The 23,040-nt window shown below is 40.0% G+C and overlaps 1 protein-coding gene across 2 annotated transcripts in view; it reads right to left on the reverse strand.

Annotated features, from left to right (window-relative positions):
* Positions 1 to 6,502: 6,502 nt before the first annotated feature.
* Positions 6,503 to 23,040, reverse strand: part of itgb1a (integrin, beta 1a) — a 43,335-nt gene continuing 26,797 nt past the window's right edge. The window contains exons 7-17 of one of the 2 annotated variants that reach the window (XM_088919455.1): positions 20,970 to 21,125; positions 20,088 to 20,183; positions 19,441 to 19,530; positions 18,825 to 18,965; positions 18,156 to 18,361; positions 17,194 to 17,432; positions 15,633 to 15,855; positions 14,543 to 14,775; positions 12,393 to 12,559; positions 10,789 to 10,872; positions 6,503 to 7,553 (exon numbers count right to left, since the gene is read on the reverse strand). In XM_088919455.1, coding sequence (XP_088775581.1) covers positions 10,795 to 10,872; positions 12,393 to 12,559; positions 14,543 to 14,775; positions 15,633 to 15,855; positions 17,194 to 17,432; positions 18,156 to 18,361; positions 18,825 to 18,965; positions 19,441 to 19,530; positions 20,088 to 20,183; positions 20,970 to 21,125 — 1,629 coding nt within the window. In that variant the 3' untranslated portion in view covers positions 6,503 to 7,553; positions 10,789 to 10,794. The remainder of the gene's footprint in view (positions 7,554 to 10,788; positions 10,873 to 12,392; positions 12,560 to 14,542; positions 14,776 to 15,632; positions 15,856 to 17,193; positions 17,433 to 18,155; positions 18,362 to 18,824; positions 18,966 to 19,440; positions 19,531 to 20,087; positions 20,184 to 20,969; positions 21,126 to 23,040) is intronic. The other variant, XM_088919456.1, reaches the window with a different exon arrangement.

The following is a 23,040-nucleotide window of genomic DNA, read 5'->3' on the forward strand; positions in this document are numbered from 1 at the left end:
TAAGAACTAGTGTATCATAAACAATGACAGCTTCACAACTCAGTGCTGCCTATTCAGCTCTGAGGAGCCATTCCAACACTTTCTATGATCACACAGAAAATCCTAAAAAGAGAAGAAGAAACACGATTACTGATATAAGCCAAAGACCTTTAATGCATATTAAAACCTCATTAAACATAATTATTTCTTTAATTATGGATCATTCTGAAGAACCTTTACCAGGAACATCAAATGACAGACTTGTTTTGGATCTGTTAATTGACGGAAACAAATTGTAAACAATTCAGCTCCGGATGTCTCTGCAAGGATTGTTTTAAAAAATGCTCCGAGAGGAAATACTCATTTCAGCCAAACAATTCCAGTTCACTCTGAAGTCATTGTGCAGAGGAGCTAAAATAGATACAATAGACTGAATTTTTTTCATGTTTGTTGTTCTTACTTGGATGAGACGTCTTGAAAAAATAAAAAATTAGTTCTTTTACACAAACGTCCAAAGACAATAAAAGGAAATGAGCTTGGGGAGGGGGAGCCTGAGGCAGCAGTGCGGAGCTGTGGCCAGGGTTCTGCACTTGTAACTAGACGGTTGTGGGTTCAAATCCTAGGTGACACTCACTTGTAGTACTTGTGAGCAAAGGACTTCACTCAAGTTTCTCTACTAAAAACTCCAGCCGTAAACATGGGTGTAAATGTAAGCTGGTTTGGATAAAATAAGAGCCAAATTTATGAATAAAGGTACTGAATGCAGAAAAGGAAGAGATGTTAGTGGGAATAACTACAGTATATACTATAATAGTAGTATAGTGATGGGGGCACTATGTTGTTAAAAAGGTGCTGGCCTTCGGATAAGACGTAAAACCAATTTCCTGACTTTCTTTAGTCATTAAAAACTAAATGACGCCCAGGGCGTTTCTCGAAAAGTGTCCCCGGTGTTCTGGCCAGTTTTCCCCCTGGCCTTTACCAGTCATCACCTCCTAATGATCCCCATGGATGAACTGGCTTCATCACTCTCATCCTCACTGAGAGCTGGTGTGTGGTGAGTGTATTGGCACGCTATGGCTGCCGTCACAACATCCAGGGGGTGGAGGGGAGTCCCCTTTACCTGTAAAGCACTTTGAGTGGAGTGTCTAACAAAGCATTATACAAGTGTAAGGTATTATTATTGAAGTTAATAATAACAATAACAATAACAACAACAACAACAACAATAATAATTAGTGCATGAAAGTCTATTAGGCTGTAGGATCTCCAGGACAAAAGTTAGAGACTCATGCTTTAGAAAGTTGAATTGTCCCCCCAGGTTTTTCAGCTCTGAGGTTAGTGACATGTGATCGATATGCTCCCCCAGCCTCTGAACTATACAATCCATACAGCACGTGGGAATGGGTGCTCTTTTCAAAACTGACACAAGGGCCACAAACACAACCGAAAAGCAGCAGGCCTGCATTCAGCTGTCTTCCTAGGCTGTGGCAGGTCTTGCCACCGAGGGCAGAAGAGGGTCACCACACAGGGAATTTGCAAAGAATGGTGACCAAGCTGTGATTTCGGCAAAACACATCAACGGAAGAGCCCAGGATAAGGAAAGACTCATCAAAGAGCACTTGCTGACTCATTTAAGTACCAGACTGTTATTGAGTCTCCAACTGTAGGTTTTTTCTTTACCAAGACATTGTGTTTTATTTTAGAACTGCAACAGACAGCTGTTCATTTTCTCACCAGTCTTTTTCTGGCTGACACAAAAGGCCAATAAACATGTCTTAAAGAATTAACACACATTTTCCAAGGGGCGTGACTGATACTGGAGGAAAGGAAGTTGTTTAGACAAAAAACATTTTTCCAGGTAGATACTACACACTGGTGGTGGTGGAGGGGAGTCCCCATTACCTGTAAAGCCCTTTGAGTGGAGTGTCCAGAAAAGTACTATATAAGTGTAAGCAATTTTTTTTTCAGTGGAGAGATTTTTTTTACTATCATAGATGCAACATTCCTCCGATTTGTATGTTAAAAGGTTTTTTAATACATATAGATGAAAATTGTTATTCAGGGAGAACTTTAAATGCTATGAAATGTAAAGATCTTTATGATACATCAGGGCATATCCTTCCTTAAATAATCATCAGAAGACTTTATTTTTCTTCCAAAAATGTATAAAAACACTTTTCTAGCAATATAGTTTGGTCATACAAAACATCGTATTAACAAAACCAATTACTAAGTTTTTTATTAATTGGAATTCATCAGTTTTACTCTTGCTTACATCTTAAATAAGAATGAATAGCAGGACAGCACCACCTAGTGGATGAATTCTGTACATTACACTGACCGTGTACACATCATCTGATGTCTTCTGCGCCTTCCGGTCTGTGATACTAATAACCATACAATATGCTGACTGATCTGGCTTGCATCGACAGCGGATGAGATGTCTGTAAACGAAAGTTACAGGCACCAGAACATAGAAATTGGATGACTGAGTTGTATACATTGATTAAGAGAGCCACTGTTCATTTAAGTACGGTATTTTAAATTTTATGTCACATTTAAAATTAAAAGCAGGTTCTTTGCATTTAGGACGTATTTTTCTGAAATAATACTATATGAGCACATTTAAAGTAAATAATGATAACAAGACCTCTTAAAATAACAAATGAGTTACTCCAGGGCAGTAGAACAGGTACAGCACTATGACACGGTTGTTTTGGCACGGCATAGTACAGCCACCCGTGCTTTCTAATGAAATCAGCTCTAATCAAAATCAGTTTAAAGATGGCCGGCATTGTTTAAATTGTAGACGGCTCCCCGGAGTGACTGCGATTTATGCAGGTAGAGGGAGGACACCATGACAGCTAGAAGTCATCACCATGGGAACTGCTGATAATGGTAGGAACCTGGACACCCAAGCACGTCCTCCGCAGATGAGCACGCCTGCTGCACTGGAACCATGGTAAGAGATGACCTGTGAATCTCCTTGCAAATGAGATGAGAGCAGTTCTTCTCCTACTGGGATGCGCCCAAATCTGCCCACAGCCTCAGAGCAGCGCGACACCCCAGCTGGGCGTGCCGTAACAAGATCTTCAGAACAGACAGGGCCAGGAAAACAGACACACATGTAGGCATAAGGTACAAACCAGTGCACGGAAACAAGACAAACCAAATTCACAAGCCTGAGCTCCTCTGTCGGGCAGATAACTGACTTCTTTCAAGTCCCTCGTCTTTCAAAACTGGGTTTCAAAACAGTCTCTCAGCCTCATGAAAAAACCCTCAAATATAATTCTCTCTCGGTGACGATCTCCGAAAGTCTTCCAAGCGTCTCACGGTTCCAAAGGCCGGTCACTCCTTCTTTCTCTGGTGACTCTGGCGACCAAGAGGACCTGCCGTCTGGTGATTCGGAACCGCTCCAGAAAGCCTCTGCCTCCAGCGCGCCGGTGAGCCGAGGGCAGCAGCTCGTTCCTCGGAGCCGGCCGTGCTCTTACACCGTGCGCAGCGTCACTCCCTGGGCAGAGGCAAACTCCGCCATCCCAAGAGACCAAGTTGTCTGCACCAGGAGAACTCTACACTACGTTTCAAGGGGGAGATGTCGCCTTCTACGACAGAATCTTGCATACTGAGGGAATGGGGAAGGGTGCAGGGCCCTTTCAGCTGCATCCGATACTGTGTTAAAGACAGCATGACAGATAATAGGCCCTGGACCAGCATCTTCACTGCCCTCTGCCAACTTCCAGTGATTTCCATCCCACAGAAGTGGAGGGAAAGCTGTTATATTAAATAGTTGGAAAACACAACGTTTCGGCTGTGAAGCCTTCTTCAGGTGTGTGGAAGACTTCACAGCTGAAACGTTGTGTTTTCTCTCTTCTCTTTTCAGCAGGGAATAAACCTATTACTTGTTCCTTTGCAGACCACTTTGCAGACCACTGCAAAGCAGCTAACGCTGCTACCCACCTGAACTACTATTAAATAGTTGGATTATCTAACAGGGTAGCACAAATTGTGCTGGAGGGTCAGGCTGGCAGCCAAAATATCCTCCAAGGACAAGAATGACGTTGCTACCTGGGCAACTTCCGTAGGGGGGGGATACGATAATTGGCACAAAGTTCCAACCTACAATCCAGTCTTGCCAAGATGAAAAGTCATGAGAATTTTCTGTATCTTGCAGACAAAAAAGTCCACCTTCTTGGGAGGGAAAAGAGAATCACTTTGGAGCAAAAGACATGCAGCTTCAGAAATGGTGGTAGTTTTTGGAGGAATCCAGAAACTCCTAGATGCTAATTTGAGACGGAAAATGTAGTGTAAATGCTACCATTAAATAAAGGTAACTTAATATTACAAAGCTAATGAAAGAAGTAGCTCATCATGGCACCTCTATTTTTTAGTGATGTGCTCAGGAACTACCTACAAATTACTTTTCCTGCAATTATCTAAACATCTCAATAAGTTTAAAATAATTAAGCAGTTATTTTAAATGATGCCTTTTGAAGTTAAAAATCTGCAAGATATGGGGCTTATTTGTACTATTATTGTTTTAAATGTTTTAGACTCTTTCTATTTCTTTAACTATTTCTCATGGCTTCAAGAAGAAGCCAAGTGTGCAGCATTGACAATAATAAAGCCAAAGCAAATTTCAGATTGCAGTTTCCAGTGCAAGGATAGTCACACAGGTCTGGCATTTCTCCTGTTTTTGAACCGCCACTTTGAAAATTGAACCCTGTGAAAAAAAGACGACAGCCCAAGAAAATAACCAATTAGTACAAGGCTTCTGTCATGTGTTGCTTTGTTTTGGCTGGTTGTTAGGTGGGATTCTCTGAGAAAAAACAAGCTGCCAATTCACTATCAGTGCGGCAGCAGAATGGAACAGCCTGTATGCAGCTGTATCTGAGAAACTTTCTGCAGAGCTGAGAAGTGTGGCCAATAAGGGCACGCAGAGGTCATAACAAAACATCGTCACTAGTGCTAGAAGGTGCAGAGTTCTGTCTGTTTAACCTCACTGGAGGAAGAAAATGGCACCACTCTTAGAGGAACAATCACAGTTGCAGTTTGAATCGCAGACATGTTTCTAATCTAGTTCTCATCCAGATTTGTGATATTGAAAGATTTTTTGCAGGATCTGTTGCTTATAATGCCATCTTTGAAGTTAATCACAGGCATTTAAAAGTGCTGAAAACGTGAAAAGCTATATTGGATATAACTAAAATGCAGAAACTTTTGCATTGCAACACCTTGACCCAGCAAAGTATTTATAGAAGCGGATGTAGAAGAAAGAGCAGGGAGATGTAGGAGGTGACACCTGAGCAAGTACATCTCGCCAGCATGACAAGAGTCCCTATACAGAGCCGAGACCATTTAGATTTACAGTACATGCCACTGTGCTTTCATTTTTTAGCTGCACTGTATGCATTTATGTGCATGCTTCAGGATATTTCCCCTGCTCAGACTCAAGTACAGAAAAGGTCAGCATGCTTTTTTCAGGTGAAGACATACCGAGCATCAAAAGAAACACCACTGCGTGTTCTTAGAAAAAAAAAGGTACATAAACATTTTTTGTTGATTTTTTCATTGTTTGGTCACATGTGACTGGCCACATTTGAGTGACTTACTTTAAGTCACAGGTAAAGTTTCAGTAATGGCTGGCTGTATATCCAATACCAAACTCCAACATATTTTGCATTTAAATGTATGGCAAAGCTGAGACAGTGTATTAGAACTGTATGTCAGTGTACAGATTCAATTCTGCACAGCAACTACACTCATCTAACGGATTAAGCATGGTTATTGGTGTTATACTACCTCTTCATCTTCATCACAGCCAGATGCTGATGTTCTGTAGAAATGAGGTATTACACCCAATGTTTTCATAAAACACCTACAATATTCTATGCAGTATGATTAAGATCAGAAGTGAAAGTCAAGATTACTCTTCAACTTGATGTTCAGATCCCCTCCAGTCTGGAATCTTTCCACTGACTTCTAAATGAGGTTCACCTCGATTTTAAAAACTTACTTTTGAGTTCAAAGGCCAGGAAATGCTCGTTTCTTTAATATTTTAATCTTTTGTCTTACATGAATTTTTGCCCGTTAATTTAGGACTGTGACCAGATTATAATCGCAAACAACAGGGATCACCCTTTTGAGAAATCAAGGAATCTTAAAAACAGACTTTTTTTGTATAATAGCATAAATGTAGTTCAGACAAATACCAACCGAAAACTGTTAAATCTAACATTAGAAGTCCACTCAACTCCTAGACTGTTACAACAATTACAGAGAGACTTCATATCTCCAATACCTTCTTTGCAGAAAAGAAAGCTTGCTACATATGTCAAGGCTCCTAGCTTTACATTTCTTACAGTAAAATAAGAGTTTTTGGAAGATCTAAGATGTACACACCTGTCTTTTGTTCAAGTTTCAACTTGATGCAGTATATTTTACGGACCTTTCATGGCCTGTGCGCACACTTCTAACCACATTAAAAATAAAAGCAAAAACAATAAATCAACAGTATTCACGGTCATTTTTGGTACTTTATTTAATAAATAATTTCAGAAACAGTATTGCAAAAGTGAACATAATGCTGAAATAAAAGGCACTTTAAAACAAGAATGTGACATTGTAGTACATGAGGCATTTGAGGCTTTTAATGTTTTTCAGAGGTCATTCCCTTAACACTGATCTTTTTATTCTTTTTATACTGATCTCTCACATGGAAGAATAGCCTACATCCAAGCCTCTATTAAAAATAAAGGTAAAAAGAATTACAGTAATAAAAACAAGCAAGCTCAGATTGCTGAAATACTTTGAATTTCTAGAAATGCACTCATGGTTACTGATATTAGAACACTAAAAATAAGGCTTTTGTCTCGTAAATAAGGCAGTTATTTTTGGCATTGCTGGAAACTGGTGCTAGCAGAGCCTGGATTGTGGTGTAACTAGTACCTGCCTCATGAACAGTATAGTTAATTCCTGAAATTTAGATTCTGTTCATAAATAGCCACTTTCAAAAAATTCCTTTGATTGTAAAATAAAACTTTCCTGCTTGCTTCCGCTGTACATTTTGACCTCTTGCGCAGCTGAAAACCAATCGACAACATGCACCAATACGCAAGGCTGCAACGTGGAACATCTCTCTACGCCAGTTCATGCTACATTTCCTGCTGCAAAAGCAGGCCCTAGTCAACACCACCACCGCGCGTTAGAAAACAACGTCTCCGTCATTATAGACTGCTTCTGTGAAAGGCACAATCAGACCTCTGTGTCCATGCCAGTCCTGTGGCAAACATAACAATTAAAACAAAAAACTTAAGTCTTTAACCAAGTTTATACATACTGTACATTTTTCCAAATGATGCATAGAAAAAAAACCCTACTGTTAGTAAAAATCATGGAGATAGTGGCCTAACTTTGTTAGCATTCGGTGACTACAAAAACAAAAAACACCCCCCCCCCCCCCCACAAAAAACTACTTTGCATACAGTGTTGTAAAGAAAACAGAGGCTCCATCATTTTCCCTCGTACTTAGGATTGACCACAGTTGTTACCGCACTCTTATAGATGGGATTTTCACCCTGAAACACAAAACACCAAAAAAAAAACATGGTCAAAATTAATGTGGTCACTTCCAGCATTACAGTATTTTAGAATAATAATGCACCATTAAGTTCAAGAATTGTTAAAAGTTATTTTGTGCAAAACAGCAGTTTTACATGCATGTCTAGTTTATACTGAGGCAAATTGTATGTTACATCTGCAATCGATTTGCCAATGCCAAACTGCTCTATACTTCTTAAGGAAAACTCAATTCTTAGAGATAACATTGTTGTAATTAAAATTACGCCCCTGTTAACATTGTTAAATGTATTCAAAAATCAGTTCAATCTAATTAAAAAAAATACCATCAATACATCACAAGATAAAGACTGATTATTGCCCTTGTAATGCACCGTATAACAATTCTGAAAACTCCACTATAAGTGGTTTATATTAATGCAATTCAAAGAGCACTTTATAGGACTTAACAGACATGACAAAAACATTTCAGAACTGGTCTAATGATTTCTCACTAAAACTATCTAACAAAAATGCAACCCAAACTAATCTTTGTTCTAAATGAAACGCCAGCTTTCCTTTCTGTGATTTGATGTCGATAAGATCAGTGCCGTCTTAGTGTGTCACAGCACTCTCATTTCCAAATGAGTCACGAATGCATCTTGTATCTAATATCACAAACAGTTACGTAGGCCAAAAGGATGCACATTCTAATTACAATGGACCCCAAGAGAAAATGAGTGTTATCTCCCATAAAAGCAATGCAAAAAATTAGGAACATTAATCCTTTTATGAGATCACAGGGAAAGACATTCAGAAAGTTGCATTAGTCAAAGCAATTGGGGTACGATTTTTCTTGTTGACCACAGCGTTGGAAAGAAGGAAACTTCTAAGGAAAGCCAGACAGTGGCATTGGTTTTCCTAGACTAAAGTCAGAGATTCAAGGCCTTGATGTGTAAAATTAGTTAAATCTGGCACCCTGACTGAATTAGTTCAAGTAGGGAGCTGCGTCAGCATGCACAGGCTACAAAGAAACAAGTAAAGGTTTATTCCATGAAAAAAGAGATGAAAAGAAACAACGTTTCGGCCGAAGAAGGCTCCACAGTTTCGGTTTCTTTTCTTCTCTTTTCAGCATGGAATAAACCTTTACTTGTTCTTTTGCATCCTGACTGAATGACACACTGCCCATTAACTCAATATCTCATGGCACCGAATCAGCTATGCAGGAGGACTGCTGGTGCACACTGGGTGCTGTGCAGCTGCACCTGGATGCACACTTAACTCAGTGCATGATTAATTTGGCCAACTCCTATATGCAAACTGATTTGGTAACCTTTCGGGTGAACAGCATTGTATAAATGAAAAGAACTCTTACCTATGCAGATATATTGCACGATCAGGGCTATTTTTCATTATAAAGAGACCTAAACAGTCTGCAAACCCTTGTCATTCTTCAAACACAGATCTTAACTCATTCCACCTTTTGGAGCAGTGCTGCTCCTCAAGGAAAACTACCTTATCCACGGTGGAACCCTGTACAATTCTGGTATTTTTGGAGCCCCTCTTCTACCTCATTTTATGAGAGTAAATTCGGCAAACAAAAGGTATTATATACACTCACTGCACATACAGATGAATAAACCTGAAGTACCTACTGTAGACGTCACCCCACAAACTTTTCCAAACAGCCTTCCTTTAACAAACAGACAATCCTGAAGGTCTTTACATACTGGCCATAAGACAATTTGTTTTTTACGTATTTTTATCTTTTTCAAACCTTAATTCTATTGTAAGCAAACACATGCCCACAGCAAGGGAACAAACCTGAAACACAAAAGCCTCCATCTCACACTGCTGTCAATATTAGCATTTACTAATCAACACAATACACCCTTTCCAACCTGTTAAAAACATTAAGAGCTCTTTTTAATCATGCAATTTGATAGATTAATGCAAAAGGCATGCACACCTTTCTAATACTTTTATTGGCTAAAAGCAAACATCTCAGAACTAAAACGTCAACAATTTATAATCAACTACTTTGCATATAATAGTGTGGGGATACCTCTCTCCATCTACATATAGTACCCTACAGGTATCCCAGTGGGAATTTAAATAGTAAGGAGAAGCATACCCTATGAAAAGGGGGATGTTCCTTTTCAATATAAAAAGGGACACTTTTTGTATACATAGCTGCATTTTATAGCATTTAATTCCATTATTAAAACAGCACTCTTAACCTGCTAGGTTTGGGCAAATGACTCTCCCGACTAGTGGTTCCTGAAACACCTGAAATAAAACCAAGTTTTCATATCTAAATGTTTTGGAAAAATTGAATAACAATTTGACGAGAGGCACCGGAACCATAAAGACCCTATAGTATTTTATAAATCCTCCTCCGGCAGGGATTACACAGACTAGATGCCTCCTGCCTGGGAATCTGGCACTTCAGAGGGGACATTTCTGAACATTCCTCTACAGTATGTAGAATTCTTCAAACCCTTTGGTTCCCATTATTATTCTAACTATGGCAGGTCACTAAACATTAAATTGGACTGAGTTAGTCAATCAAGAACATAGTTTGTACGGCATCGGCCATTTCTTTATTGATTTTCATCTTTATCGTACAGACGACAATATCGTATCCTTTGTCAAGCTGTTACATGCTAAAGTTAGTGATTTCCTCTATCCTGACAAGGGCTCCAAGAGCCTTGCAGTTTGCAATTGCAGTTTCAAAAGAGCACAAAGTTACAGCAGAAATGTATTTAAAGTGTGAATTAACAACATTCTTGTTCTCTGGAATTCAGTTCATGAGAAATATGATTTTTGCTCTGTGTCTTATACTATTATGATTACAGTATAACTAATTTTCTTTAAGTGGGACATTATCCAATCATGCAAGATGTTTTTTGCTCCTATTTTATCAGGGGTCCATGTAAATCTTTAGGGAAGAAGCACTGCTACAGAGCCTTAGACATCTGTGCTTCTTCACCATGTACTGTATGTCAGGATCACTCCTATGCTATGTGTAAGAGGGAATTCTTATCAAAGGAATACACTGCGATGAATCCTTAGACCCCTGATTCCTCGATCTATAGCCGATTTTCCGCCCTGGGTACATTTTGTTAGTATTTGGAAAAAACAAATGAGAGTTAGAAGAATGAGAGGTGCATCGTAACACGGAAGGTGGCGAGACCAAAAACAGCAACGAGACGTCCATGCAGAAAACAAAGTGGAAAGGAAAGAAATACAAACTGAGACTTAGAGAGCCGTAGCTTTACGTCCATAGCTTGGGTTCTGGAACCTATTAATAGGACTCTTGTATATTGGATTCTCTTGCTAAGGGCAGAAAATGTGAGAGGTTTAAAAAGAACTGGTGAAGAAACAGGTCATGGATGACAAAAGACAGGATAGTCGGAGACATTTGAAAAAAACATGGAGTGATTAAAGAGATGAAAACAGCCACATTCTGGAGCTCCTGCATATCATATGTGTTGTATGATTTGTTGGTACCTTTTTCAGGCTTTAACAGGAAAGGATCTAAAATTTTCTAGATTAACAAAGGTACAACCCCAGAATACAAGAAAATAGCAGTATACCATGAAGAAAGACATCTAGAAAGCAAATTGTCATTGTGAACTTAAGTTTAGACTTCAACCTATTTTAATTTACTATAGAAATTGGTAAAAAAGAGGCAAGATCTTCCAGTCCTAAAAAAAATTGTCTAATAGATGTCTAATAGTTCTAAACTATTGTTTTTCAAATTAAGAGGGACAACGATGGCATTTGACAACTTATGTGCAATTTTACCAGCTTAATTTGCCATAACATTACAGGATAATCAAATTGGAACCATGTTAAAAACCTTAAGCTCCACGTGTATAATAATGGGATACAAACTACAGAGGGCAGCAGTAACTCAATGAGTATCAAACATATCAGTGATGCTGACACCATGACAAACGGCACAAAGAATAAGGCCCACCACATTCGTTTGTGCTCCATTTATGCCACTGAAAATAGTATTGGTGATGCTTTCATTCCTGAGATATACAGTAGCGCCTTATTTCTTTGGGGATATGATGTCACTCCCCCCCCCGACGAATAAGAACCGAACCGGCCTAATTCGTTGTGCGCCATCGGTGCCGGTTTCTGCTGTTGAAAGCTGCGTCTGAGGCGTTTTCATTTTTTGACTTATAGCGCTTTCTCTTGTCAGGGAGTCATCTGATTTGTTGCTGTTGTAAGGGGGCTGAATGACATCGCCACCCTTAAAAAAGGCACCATATCCAGGAAAGAAAAGCACCTCAGATGCTGCTTTCAACGAATCAGCAAATAGCACAGATGGTGGACAAAATGACTGAGAATGGTTTAGTCATCCTAAACCGTTCTGGGGGAGGGTTGAGTGATTTTACATCCCTGAAGACATAAGGCGATATACCTTGGGAACAAAAGCAGCACAAATGTTACACTCAAATGCGAAATTCACTTTCAAATGGGTTTTAATGTTTGTGCTGTTTATAAAGCAACTTTACTGTGCTGCGCCCAGATCTTCTAGAAACTGGAGTTTTCCAGCACAAAGTCTGCAAAGGAATCTCTGCTCTTTCCTTTGGGAGTTGATTGAAATATACCTTCCTATAAAGAAGTATGCAAATATATAACATAACTTTAAAAAGAAAACAAGTGCGAGAGGTGCCAATACCAAAAGGTGGGTCTGCGGTTGTAGTGCAGAGGCCCCTTGTAATGAAATTAAAATGGTATTTCAAAATACAAAATGTGAACTAGGTAGAAATGGCTCCCCTCCTTCAAGAAACATTTTGAAATGTAAATCCTTTTGACAGCACCAGACAGTAAAAACTCACCGTATCCCACTTAGCGTTCATTTTCTCCTTCTCGAACTTGGCGAACTCCCTGCGGTCATGGATGATCATGAGCAGCTTCCAGATGAGGAGGAGGGCGAGGCCTATGAGCACGATCCCCGCCACCACGCCGGCCACGATGGGGATGATGTCAGGGCCCGCGGGGCATTCTGTTCACCCGGGGGAGAAGTGGAGCAAGGCGTGAGTGAGAATTCGACTCTACGAACAACTCCTCGGTTTTCTTTTTTAACACAAGTTGTGGTTCTGAGCAAACGGTATACACTCATACCCTGGAATAAGAACGTTCGGTAAACGAATTTTCGATAATCCGAACATGAAGAATTTGTACCTTGTCATTCTATCCAAGAACTAAAATTTCACTAGTCCGAACTTAGAATTTCACTAATAGAACCACCAAACAGCTGTTTGTTTCTGCGCGGGTGCAAGGCATTGCGGTAAAGGACGCCGTGAGGCAGCAGTCCTTTGTTTACAATCACAGCGAAAGCCTAGCTCTCAATTTCAGTGTTTTTTTGTGTTAAATAGTTGCTGTTCATTAAGGGCCCTAAGGAAGTGTTTGCTTGTTTCACGTACTTTAATTCTGACTAGGTTTTATTATTTTTCATGTTGATTTCTTTAGTCTAATAGTCGACAACAGTAGGCACATTGCTCTAGCCGATCACTTGGATAGCGATCTATTGCAAAAGAATGAAAAATGTAAATATATCACCTTACAACTATAGGTGGCTTATTTGAGTAGAACTGTGTTGTTCACTAAGCTTGTTATAACCGGCTGTATGATATTATATGTTTAGAGTGGTTTTGGAGTGAACTTGTCTTCGGTTCGGAAGGGGGAGGAATTTTCATGTTCGATTTACAATCTCCTGCCTTCCAAACAGATTTTCAGGAATGAATTAGGTTCATATACCGGAGTATGAGTGTATACCGAGAGGCATTTCAATAAACAAAATAAAAACACTGGCAAAAAAAAAGGACTGCACATAAATGTTGTCTTATTGTTGTCTAATGTTGGGCACTTATTGCACAGTAACGGTCAAACCTATTATCAGATGAAGGGAAGTTAAATATAGAAGTTATTCAATGAATGAGTGAAATACCCGGAGTGTCATCCATTAGTGACTGGAAATGCGCACACCAGACATGGCATTGACATTAAATGACCTTCTCTGTCTCCGGGAAAGCATACTCTAATTCACACGCCAAGGCTCAGTGCTAACGAGCTCGTCAGGTGACTAAGTGGGGTCAATAGAATATGCCAATCCCTGTCGGCACTGGCCGTGGTCAGTCATGAAGCGCACCCATCCAGAAGGTCTTACTGCAGGTGTAATATTGTCCACTGGTGCACATCATGGTGTTCGGCGACACCCGATACTGACATTCTTACCTTCTGCATCTCAATGGCTGCTTCCTTTTAACTCGGGGTCATTTGTGGCATCTTAGTTCAGTCGTGACTAATGCATGTAGCCCCTGGCTTCGGTCATAGGTGTAGTAACATGTGAACATTACCACTATCACGCCCACAATCGATACTATCATATATGGGGTTAGAAAACGCAAGTGACTAAAGTGGATTTTTCAAGTTTGGTTGGAAATGATGTTTTGCTGGATTTGTAAATACATACTTCTGGGGCAATACAGGAACTGAAATCATTTGTTCAATTTAATGCACCTCTGCGACAAACTGTTTAAGCGTAGTCTATACCGAGTCTTTTTAAAAAGAAGGACATTTTTGCTGTCATGTTGTAATAAAGATTACACAAAATCTTGACAGCATCATGTATACAGCAAACGACATTCCTGAATATCTCAAGTGTAAATAAATGTTAAAAACAAGATGAGTAGCAGTTTTTGGCTGGAGGCAGATTAACAGCAAAACAATGGGGCCCCTTATTCACCCAAAACTTTTTTTAAATCCTGATTTTCATCACATTTCTGCATCTTATTCAGTCGGAACAAATGCGCAGATCTGGAAGCTAAATATTCAGGCTTGTAAGGCCTATTCGTTTCTTTTTGGGTTTCCTGTCAGAAACGGGGCTTTCATTTTATAAAGGGAAGGGAAAAAAACTATAAGGACACACCACAAGAAAAGGGAAATACCATGTCAGCCCCACCCTTCCAAGACTCGTAATACCCACCTAGTTTCTCAACCACATGGACTATTTTTTCAGAGTTGTTGTTGACGGCATAGGTATAATAGAACCAGCAGTCATTGGCGTCCCTCTCTTTGCAGTGCATCAGGGGGAAGGACTGGACAGGCTGGGGCAGCTTATCGCGGTCCTGCACCTTGATGAGGGTGAAATAGTTGCAGTCCTTCTCGCACTTCTCCTTCTCCTCGCCCGTCTTGAAAGCCATGCAGTGCACACAGTCCCTGCGGAGACGGGGAGAGAGACGCGCGAGCCGAGTGAGACCCCCGGTTTTTAAAACCCGCACACAACCTGGCACTGAGGGCACCGGAACGGACAGGAAAGAAAATCGTGCGCAGCTCACCCGAACCCGACGGCCACCTCTGGGGCCGTAACTGTAATTTATTACCATACTATTACAAACTGTTCTCCCGATAAGGCCAAAAAGGAGAAATGAACTGTGGTTGCCTCAGTCCCAGGTTTTCTCATTTTAGGATTTACAGACTGCACCACCCACTTCCTGGAGATAATTCTGTCAGAGGGGTGTTGACAGAAGGAAGTCGCTGCTAAAAGCCTTCAGGTTGCACTTTTAAGAGCCTACACAGTGGTTTGGAAGCGGTTTGCTTAAAACAAAGCACTTCAGATCATTGTTACTGGTTTTAAAGGGCCTTTTTCTTTCTGTTTCGGACAAAGACTGCATTTCTCCGCATTTCTATACAAGAAACGGGGAGGGAAAGCTTTCAATCCCAATGCTGATTTCAAACTCTCCCCCCCCGGCTCCCTTTTCACATAGAAGCAGTGCTGAGCCATCAGTCGAATCTCAAGAGTTTTCATTTCACGTACCACAACAATCCTAACACAGGTCAATCGAATTTGAACATGGGAATTAAAGCCTAAAAAAAAAAATGTAAGGGCACTTAAATAAAACGGTCAAGTGCGCTCATTTCTATAGCTGCCAAGCTGTCTGGCCTATGATATTTAAGAGGGCTATACTATTCTGGTATGTAACCTAACTCGCCTCACTCCTCCAAGCCACAGACTCCATCTATAAAAGAGACTGTGACTGGTTGTACGTTTCAAGGGGAAAAAAAGGAGAACTTACTTGTGCTCCGTGCAAACCCCAGGGCATGTCGGGCATATCTCGCAGGTGGGCCCCTGGAATTTGGGATCGGTGCACTTGCAGGTACCACATTCACAGGTCCCTCTGCCATTGCAGATCTGCTTATTGGATGCCAGGCACGTGGTGTTGTCCAGTGAGCAGTCGCAGGCACTGCCAGTGTAATTGGGGTGGCATACGCACACCCTACAGACACAGTCACCGTGTCCTGCAGAAAGCAGTTCAAGAAACATGAGATCTTCCGCACTCCCCCTAAACTGGTTTTAAGCTACGCTACCAAGAATGATTTCATATGGTGTTTCTTGTATTTACATACATTTATATGGGGTAGTTATATTTTTAAAGTAGTGAATAACCCTTGAAGCTCATAACCAGAATATTGCATATGCAAAAAAAAAAAAGTCATTCGCCTTGATCTGCTCGGCTGCAGTCCAGTAGACAAAGCACTGTTTGCGAACAGCTAAAAGGTTATATTTCACACGGTACTGAAATCCCTCAGATACCAGATCACTTTCTATTTATGACAAAGCAGGGTGTAGTGGTTTTAGAACAAACCACGCACTACAATCTTTGCACAGCACATAACGAGAGTGGGACTGAAGCTGTGATCAACTAGGGCAAGACTTGTTGTTCACTACATAAGATACTGCATGTCAGGCATTTTAAGTTGGATCAGGGTTTGAAGCTAGTTTACAGGTAGTGGTGCGCAAACCCAAGTTTTATTACTGAGGTGCTCCTTAAAGATGTCTAATATACAAGTCTATATATCAATTATATAATGTATGTCTAATTTCCACATCAAAGGATCTCATGTACACTTTTGAAGAAACCATATATCTTTAATTCATACAGCTGCACTGATGTAACCTTATTCCACAAATTTGCCATTACAAGACATTTTAAAGACTGATTTGCACTTTTATCACTTTTTACTTTTGCTTAATGGAATAGCATAAAACCTGACCAGGCAATTTTAGAAATAGAATTTCTTTCCATTTTTAATTTGTAGACTATTTTAAGCACGATAATTCACACTCCACTGACAATTATTCAGTGTATTTCTTCTGGGTTTGCAATACTGTAATATTTAATGGTGTACATTTACTGCCTTCCTAATGCAACTGCTTTCTTAGGAAAACTACAACATTTAATACGACAAAAATAAAGATGCAAGGCAGCCTAATTATCTTTACTGCTGTCACATTTTAGCAGAAGCTGGTAAACATTATCATTAAAGCATATGGATGAACCGAAAATAGTCAAAGCAGCAGCAGATCTAGATTTTTTTGCGTTAACTGCAAGTGCTACCCGTCAGAAAATCATTTTAAAGGAGAAAGTGATGAACAGTATTGAGAAAATAGCTTCAAGGGAAAAGCTCTGGTGACTCAAATATCAAACCCTGAGCTGGATGTATATATTGATATTTTCTACTACCAATACCTAAATGCCCAATTAGCAACCACGGTTACACGTATTAAAAAAGTAACAAAGTCAAGGTCACAAATGTATTTAAATTTGGCAAAACACAAAGGCACAGGAAACGTACCTCCACAGATCTGGTTGTTGGACCTATCGCAGTTGAAGTTGTCACACTCGCAGTATTTGCCCGAGTAGATCTCGGCCGGGTTCTCCCTCTTCTTACACACACACTCCCCGCAGATGCAGTCGCCGTTGGTGCTGCAGATGTCCGTGCCGTTGTCCTTCCGGCAGTTGGCGTCCAGGTCGTCGCTGTTGACCTCTTCCGTGCTGCACTCGCACTGCCTGCCGATGCGGCCTTCGTTGCACCTGGGACACATGGCGGACAAGGCACAGACGGGACTCAGCGCACGCGCGACCCACGACGCGCTGCCCGCACGGCCGACACTGGAGGTCTGAGTGGCTGAACTGTTACAGCTGCCTATTACCAAGGAAGTGCAGACAATAACAAAAATGGCCATCTTGGGTTGATTTTCATTCCTTGGTAAGTGCTGGATTACTTCAGACTAGAGGAAAATATTCATAAAGGGGTAAAATCACAGAAGAATAAGGTTTTCGTCAGATGAAAGTAAGCAGTATTGTAGGGTTAACTTAAAATTTACTAAAATTTTACTAAAATCACAGCATGGCGGTACTATATATAAACTCAACAAAAAGCACAGCAGTGGTACATTGCATTCCAGCAGTACACCAACTTTTTTTCTAGACTTATTTAACTGATAAAGAGCAAGACAATCAAGCAGAGGGATGCACCTAAACAGTGCAATCAAAAGCACCGGAGGGGTAGCCATGCGTTTTGTAGTGGATTCACTTTAAGACAAAAACATTTGCTAATTAACAAAAAAACCCCCTTCAACATGCTGGATCAAACAGCAGTTGCGCTGTACCCAAAATAAATAATTTACAGGAATTTCTGCTCCATAGCACGTGCTGTTAATCTGAAAAGAGGAATGAATAAACTGAATTTTATTGAAGACGTTCTTGCATGCCGAGGCAAAGCAACCAGCACAGAGAAAGGCCCAGGTTACCCACCTGCACGCCCCACACTCAAAGGTCCCATTGCCATTATTGCACAGGGGGCTGTTGGGTACTCCGGCATCATGACACTGGCACTCGCAGATAAAATTAAGAACAATTTCCACCTCCTCCGTGAAGCCCAGGGGCTTGATCTTGATGGTCTCATTTTTCTGCCCGTTTTTTGGACACTTGTGAGCGGTGATGCTTATGTTGAACGTCACCTAGAACAAAAAGTACCCGAATGTTTAACGCACGCGCCTTGAAAAGAGAAATGTGCTCAAGAAGAACTCCAGTATTTAAAGCAGCAGTTAAAACCAGCCCTAAAATAATCCAAGGTGCCTGTCAAAAAGGGGAATCGAAACTAGGTAACAGAACACAGTACCCCATCTGTCAGACATGACGCGCCAGTTCTTCAAATCTCAATTATTCTTCTCTTCTCACGACTTACAATTTGCTCCAATTAAAGAAAAAAAATGATTGCAGAGAAGACAACCCTAGGAATGACTTGACCTGACTGAACTAGAACTCAAGGCAGTAACAGTTGCGCTTGCCGACACAACCAATAAAACATACATCTTGCAGGAGATACTTAACATATCTAATATTATAATATAGTAATATACATGAATAACAGATCTTTAAGACACTAAAGACCCTGCAACTGTATGCAGTAACTTGGCGTACCTCATCTCCAATGGAAATATTTGAACATTTTCGTCCATTTTCTCCTTCACCAACGTTCCCATTCTTGCAGTGCGACACATACTTAATCGATACCCCATCTGGCAACTTGCTGTTCTCAAGGATGACTTCTGAAGACAGAGACTACAGGCCAGAACAGAAGAGCCATAAATGTCATTTCCTTGAAATTCGGTGGAAATGGCTTCCGTGTACCTGCAACACTACGCTACTACTTTAGTACGGCCAATCTCCTGTATAGTAAAAATGTAACGGTGCACTTCAAAGGCCACATAGCTACCCTTGCAAAAAACAGTTATCTGTGGGATTATAACAATGCTTCTAAGTCAGAATCCCACCCTAAAAAGTTTTAATAATGAAACATTATTAAATCTTCCATACACATTTCCCTCTTAACCAAGGCTGTAAGTGACAGTCAGTAGAACCTAGATCCAGTCTATGGTGGTATTGAAGCCAGAGTTATCCAAGTTTTAAGAAGGTCGACTGTTCTTTCATAAATAGAAGATTTGCCGCAGTAAAAATCAGTTTATAAACCTTCTGCACTTAAACAATACCTGCCCTGCATCTTAAAGATAATTCTTAGAATGAAATGCATACTTACATTATAAGCATCGATGATCAGATTGATAACATTGCTGGAGTTGGCAGATAGGGTTCCTACTGCAGACTTTGGAATAAGGTTCTTCAGTTCCTAGAGGTCAAAAACATACATTAAACCTTACACAAAAAACAATGTTTTAAAAACAATGCATTTCTTCCCCCAAATAAATGTGACACTTTGCTTAGAGGTTTCAACAAATTACTCTGAAATATAGTGGTGTACACAGAGTGCAGAATTAGAATGTATTTTTAGTGTTGTGGCACTGCTGCAAATGTATTTTAAGCCAAGTCTCAGAATATGCACAAAAAGAGACATTCCATTCTAGCCTGTGGATTTAAAATCTGTAATCAACATTTACTGTCCTCACAAGGACATTAATTTTCTTCAAAAATCAAACTGCCACCACAAATGTTTCCAACAAAAAGGAACATTTCTAGGTACAAACACTTTAATCAAGATCAGATGAGGCTGCTAAGACATTCCACAGGCCTACAAAAACCTGGATCCTTTCCAACATTAAAAGCATGTACAGAAACAGATGTTTTTTTGTGAAAACAGCAGACTTGCTGTTGTGAATTTAACAGTGTGGACAATTGTTTCAGAAGGAAATTTACATCATATGACACTTCCCACTTAAAAAAAATTACCCTGTAGACAGGTTGGAATTCTTCAGTGACGGCAAAGATTGTTTGAATATTGTTGTCACTCAATTTCTGAACCAGGTGAGCAATTGAGGGGTAGTCCTGAAAAAAGTAACCACAAAAACATCTTAATACAAATTATGTCCAAAATACTAACAAGACACACTATTTTACCTAGCCTATGGATCTTTCAACAATTTAATTACAGCTTGTCACAAAAAAATCCAATGTCATTCTAGTTAGATCTACCATCTCCAAACATCACCATGAATATCAAAGAAGTCTTAACTTTAGCATGCTTGCTTTTTGGCTTATCATTAGCCATTAGCATTATTCCCATTTTCACTCCATTTTGCAGCACACAATTATAGGAACTCATGCTTTCCTATATAATGAATCAAAATAGATGAGGCAAATGGGTAGGATTTATATCTTCTAGTCAATGTTTCACTTGCCAGGTTTCTATTTATGAGTGTTTTGACTGTTAGAATTAATTTGTTGTGCAATTAGTTAGCCCTAATTGTGTGCAATTGTGTGCCTCCCACCCAAAGAAGACTCCACAGCCGAAACCTTGTGTTTCCTTGCTTCTCTTTTCAGCATGGAATAAACCTTTACTTGTTCCTAATTGTGTGTGTGTTTAGAGTCGACAGGGCGCAAATACCACTTAAACTAAATTTACGTTATGAGAGATCTCTTAAGGTTTTCATATTTAGAATTCTACTTTGATGAAGCTTAAATTGACATGACGTCTGATACCTATATTCATTCTCTTTCAGCCCTCACTGTAATGGTTGTATAAAGCCTTTTGGTTAACAGGCCACCTAATCTGAAGTGGTGGGCAGCAGAGTATTATGGAAAGCACCAAATCAAAAACTCAGAGGTACATACATAGTAGTGGCTCATCGTGTACATGTTATTCTCCAGGTGACACCTTCCATCATTCGGCAAAACAATTCCTCCCAGTTTTCCATCTCCGGCGAAGTGGAACCCAGCGTCAGTGGAGAACACCAGCAGACGGGTGACGTTCCTCCAGCCAATGTGCTCCTGGGAGACGGCACAAAACAAGACCACACCCATATGGAACTGAGGAACTCAACTGTCACCCAGATTTAAAACAAATAACTAAAATGCAGCATTAGCATGAACCTAAAACTGATGGGGAGTAAACAATTCCAATTTCACAACTGATCGTGGTGAAAAACAATTCAGATATGCAACTCGGCAGGTTTAGTGCCAACTACTTCCTGTTGGGTAACAGAAGCTGCCCTATCACTGCAGGAGAGGAAGGTGCGATTCAAACCCTTTTCTTGTCCCACTGATTTGAAATCTGAGGGAACTTGATCAGCACGGTGTGAAATTCTGGTGACCATTCCGATGTGGGTTACAAAAGCCATTTAAGTGAATCTTCCTATCTTGGCAATTGAAGGCTGTTGGTGCATCTGTGCCTGAAGCTAAGGCAAACACACTTACATTAATGGCTGCTAGAAAAAGAAGCAGACTAAATAAGGAAGCACCATGTTTAACTACAGGGAGGGGCCACAGAGACCCTTGAACAGCAGCCTGATTTCCCTACGTTATCATTCTGCTGTTACTTCCTGCCGAGTTCAGAACTTTGCCTCATCCTTGTAAAACTCTTTCGGGGCAGTTTGTGGACAACTTCAACTGCATTGGAAATTCTCTGCAACAGTCTTGGAATAGAAAGATACTCTTCAAAAGTATAGTCTGATTGAATTGAAAGTATTTTAAAAAAATGCCCTGACTAGAATGTTAATTGCCTGTGATCATTTTCATAAAATAGAAAAGTTAACAAAAATGTGAAAATCTGTCCTCAGCTGTTGAATCATTCTTTAATCAAGCAGTCATGCTGGACAATGGACAAACAGTCCAAGTCATGTTTTAGACGGGCTTTAATTCTGGAATGTAAAATGATTCCTTTGGTTTATAAAACTATGAAATAAAAAAAAAACTCTGGAACAAATCATCATGAGAATAGTCCAATCAATCCGTTCTTGGTAGCAGGTTCCAAAGAGGCATGGAACTCCACAAGAATAAGGCAGATGTCTACATAAGAGCCCAACTGATAAAATCAAACCTATAGATAAAATCTATTTTAAGAACATGAAGGTTACAAACGTTAGGTCATTTGGCTCATGGAATCTGTTTGATGGTAAGTATCTAATCAAGCCAAGGATCTCATCAACTGTTTCTTGAAGGAAGCCAGGATATCGATAACAAGGCAGAATAGTTTGTTTCTCCCACAATCCTTTGTGTACCAAAGCCATCTTGGTTTTAACTGCACTTCTTGGTAGTTTTCACTTGTTTTTCCACTTGTTTTCAGTGGTTTGTGTTTCAGTGTTCATTCTGAAGATGTCTTTGAGGATTTTGAATACTTGAATCAGGTCCCCTCATTAACCTGTTTGAGACTACAAAGGTTCAGCTTTTTCAGCCTATCAGTGTACAACACTCTCCAAAGCCCACGAATCTGGTTGGTCTTCTCTGGACAGATTCCAGAGCAGCAATATTTATAGTTACCCTATTTCCTAACGTATGGACCGCAATTCTCCATATTTTTAAATGAGGTCTTACAAGTGCACTGTACAACTTTACCACTGCACCTTTTTACATAAATTCTATGCTTTTAACCATAAATCCTGACAGTGTTTGCCTTTTTATTGCATCTCTATACTGACTAGAGGATGTAAATGTCTCAACAAACACTTAAGTTTCATAAGTAGCCTCTTCGAGTTCGGCGTTTCCTATTTTTTATTTATAGTACGTGTTTTTGTTACCCATGTGTAATACTCTGCGCCGCTGTATTTTAAAAAGCATCTGCCAGGTTTCTGCCTGGTCTTGAATTTTATCTTTTGAATTTTGCAGATAAAACAGATTTTTTTAAAAGAAAAGAGGAGCCTCTGGATTAACCACTCTGCGATTTAGAAAGATCAGCATAGAACTACAC

This window comes from Atractosteus spatula, chromosome 6, assembly GCF_055471065.1.
Source record: "Atractosteus spatula isolate fAtrSpa1 chromosome 6, fAtrSpa1.hap1, whole genome shotgun sequence".
Lineage (NCBI taxonomy): Eukaryota > Metazoa > Chordata > Actinopteri > Semionotiformes > Lepisosteidae > Atractosteus > Atractosteus spatula.